This window comes from Brassica oleracea, chromosome C9, assembly GCF_000695525.1.
Source record: "Brassica oleracea var. oleracea cultivar TO1000 chromosome C9, BOL, whole genome shotgun sequence".
In the NCBI taxonomy this organism is placed as follows: Eukaryota; Viridiplantae; Streptophyta; class Magnoliopsida; order Brassicales; family Brassicaceae; genus Brassica; species Brassica oleracea.
Genome location: NC_027756.1, coordinates 51,972,479 through 51,974,017, shown reverse-complemented (window position 1 = coordinate 51,974,017; position 1,539 = coordinate 51,972,479). Strand labels below are relative to the sequence as shown.

At 30.1% G+C, this 1,539-nt stretch overlaps 1 protein-coding gene across 1 annotated transcript; it reads right to left on the bottom strand.

Annotated features, from left to right (window-relative positions):
* Window positions 1–526: 526 nt before the first annotated feature.
* On the bottom strand, window positions 527–1,334 carry LOC106316453 (abscisic acid receptor PYL8-like). The gene is made up of 2 exons (XM_013754347.1): window positions 1,273–1,334; window positions 527–1,165 (listed from the first exon to the last, which is right to left on the bottom strand). The coding sequence occupies exons 1-2, from the start codon at window positions 1,303–1,305 to the stop codon at window positions 953–955; spliced, it is 246 nt and encodes an 81-aa protein (XP_013609801.1). The 5' UTR covers window positions 1,306–1,334; the 3' UTR covers window positions 527–952.
* Window positions 1,335–1,539: the final 205 nt, after the last annotated feature.

Sequence of the window (1,539 nt, the reverse complement as noted above, 5' to 3'; positions counted from 1 at the left end):
AATAAAAAAAAACGTTTTAAAAAATCAAAAAACGTTTTTAAAAATAAAAAAAAACGTTTTAAAAAATCAAAAAACGTTTTTAAAAATAAAAAAAAACGTTTTAAAAAATCAAAAAACGTTTTTAAAAATAAAAAAAAACGTTTTAAAAAATCAAAAAACGTTTTTAAAAATAAAAAAAAACGTTTTAAAAAATCAAAAAACGTTTTTAAAAATAAAAAAAAACGTTTTAAAAAATCAAAAAACGTTTTTAAAAATCAAAAAATGTTCCAAAAAAAACTAAAACAACAATCCTAACTTATATATCCTAAACTATCCATTCAATCCTAAAATGTTCAATCAAACAACCTAAAATCCGAGATCAACTTCCAAAACCCTAAACAATTGAAAAAAAAAAAGGTTGAAAAAATAATATTAAGAAGGAACTGTGGCCATTATGGGTGCAACCAACTTTTAAGTGTTAATGGAGATTTTCACATCCCATAGATGCTATTGGTTCAATAAAGTTAGTAATCATAAAACAAAAAAAAAAGGTAGAAAAAATAAAATTAAGAAGGAACTGTGGCCATTATGGGTGCAACCAACTTTTAAGTGTTACAAAAAAAAGGGAAGAAGAGTGGAACCCCATGATCACATCTTTTAACATGTCTCTCTGCAAATTGTAAAGATTCCTGCAAGTGGTGGCAAAAGCCAAATCTCCAAAATCATATTTTGGATCTTCAGAGAAGAAAGAAACCAAAAATATTCATCAAATTGACAAACAAAAAAAAGTGTTAAATAAAGAAACTTATTATTATGTAAACGGTAAAATGGCGATTATTATTTGCCTTGTCCATCCTCAAAGAGACACTCTCTTTTTCCCTTTGAAAGCTTCATCCACCGCACCGAATCTTTCTCTCTTGACTCCACATTTCATTAAGTTTCTTCAATCTCTCTCTCTTCTCTTAGACTCTGTTCATGTGGAAGCTGTTGTGTCTTGAACCGCAAGGCGTTGGGAGATATCAGCTAAAGATTTAAGATTGCATTTGATCAAAGCCTCCACAAAGTAACAAGTCTCATCGTTTGTGTTCCCTTCTGGTACATCTACCACAAAGGACTCGATCACAAGCGTCCCTATTCTTCCTCCTTCAATGGTCTCAGGGTGAAGAGAGATAACTGATGAATAGTTCTAATCACATTTAATAAACAGAGCAACATGAATTAGAAAAAATGGGGTTTTAATACAAATGAAACATTGATTTAAAAAAAGAAAGAAATAAAGGTTGGTGCGTTTACCTTGAGTCTGTGATCTCCACCAACGATCCTCATGCTGAGAATATGCTCGTTCTCATCAAGCAACTCCCGAGTTTTGAACATTTATTCATGTATTAATGTACATAATGAGATGAATAATTTTAATTTTTCAAAATACTCAAGACTAGTGGTCTATTCATACGGTACTAGGGTATCTTGCAAACATAAGTAGCAATGCGTACTTATATTCTTCCGTTGGTCACATGCCAAAGTTACCCAAAAATTATTTAATGATTTTGTAATTTTCTA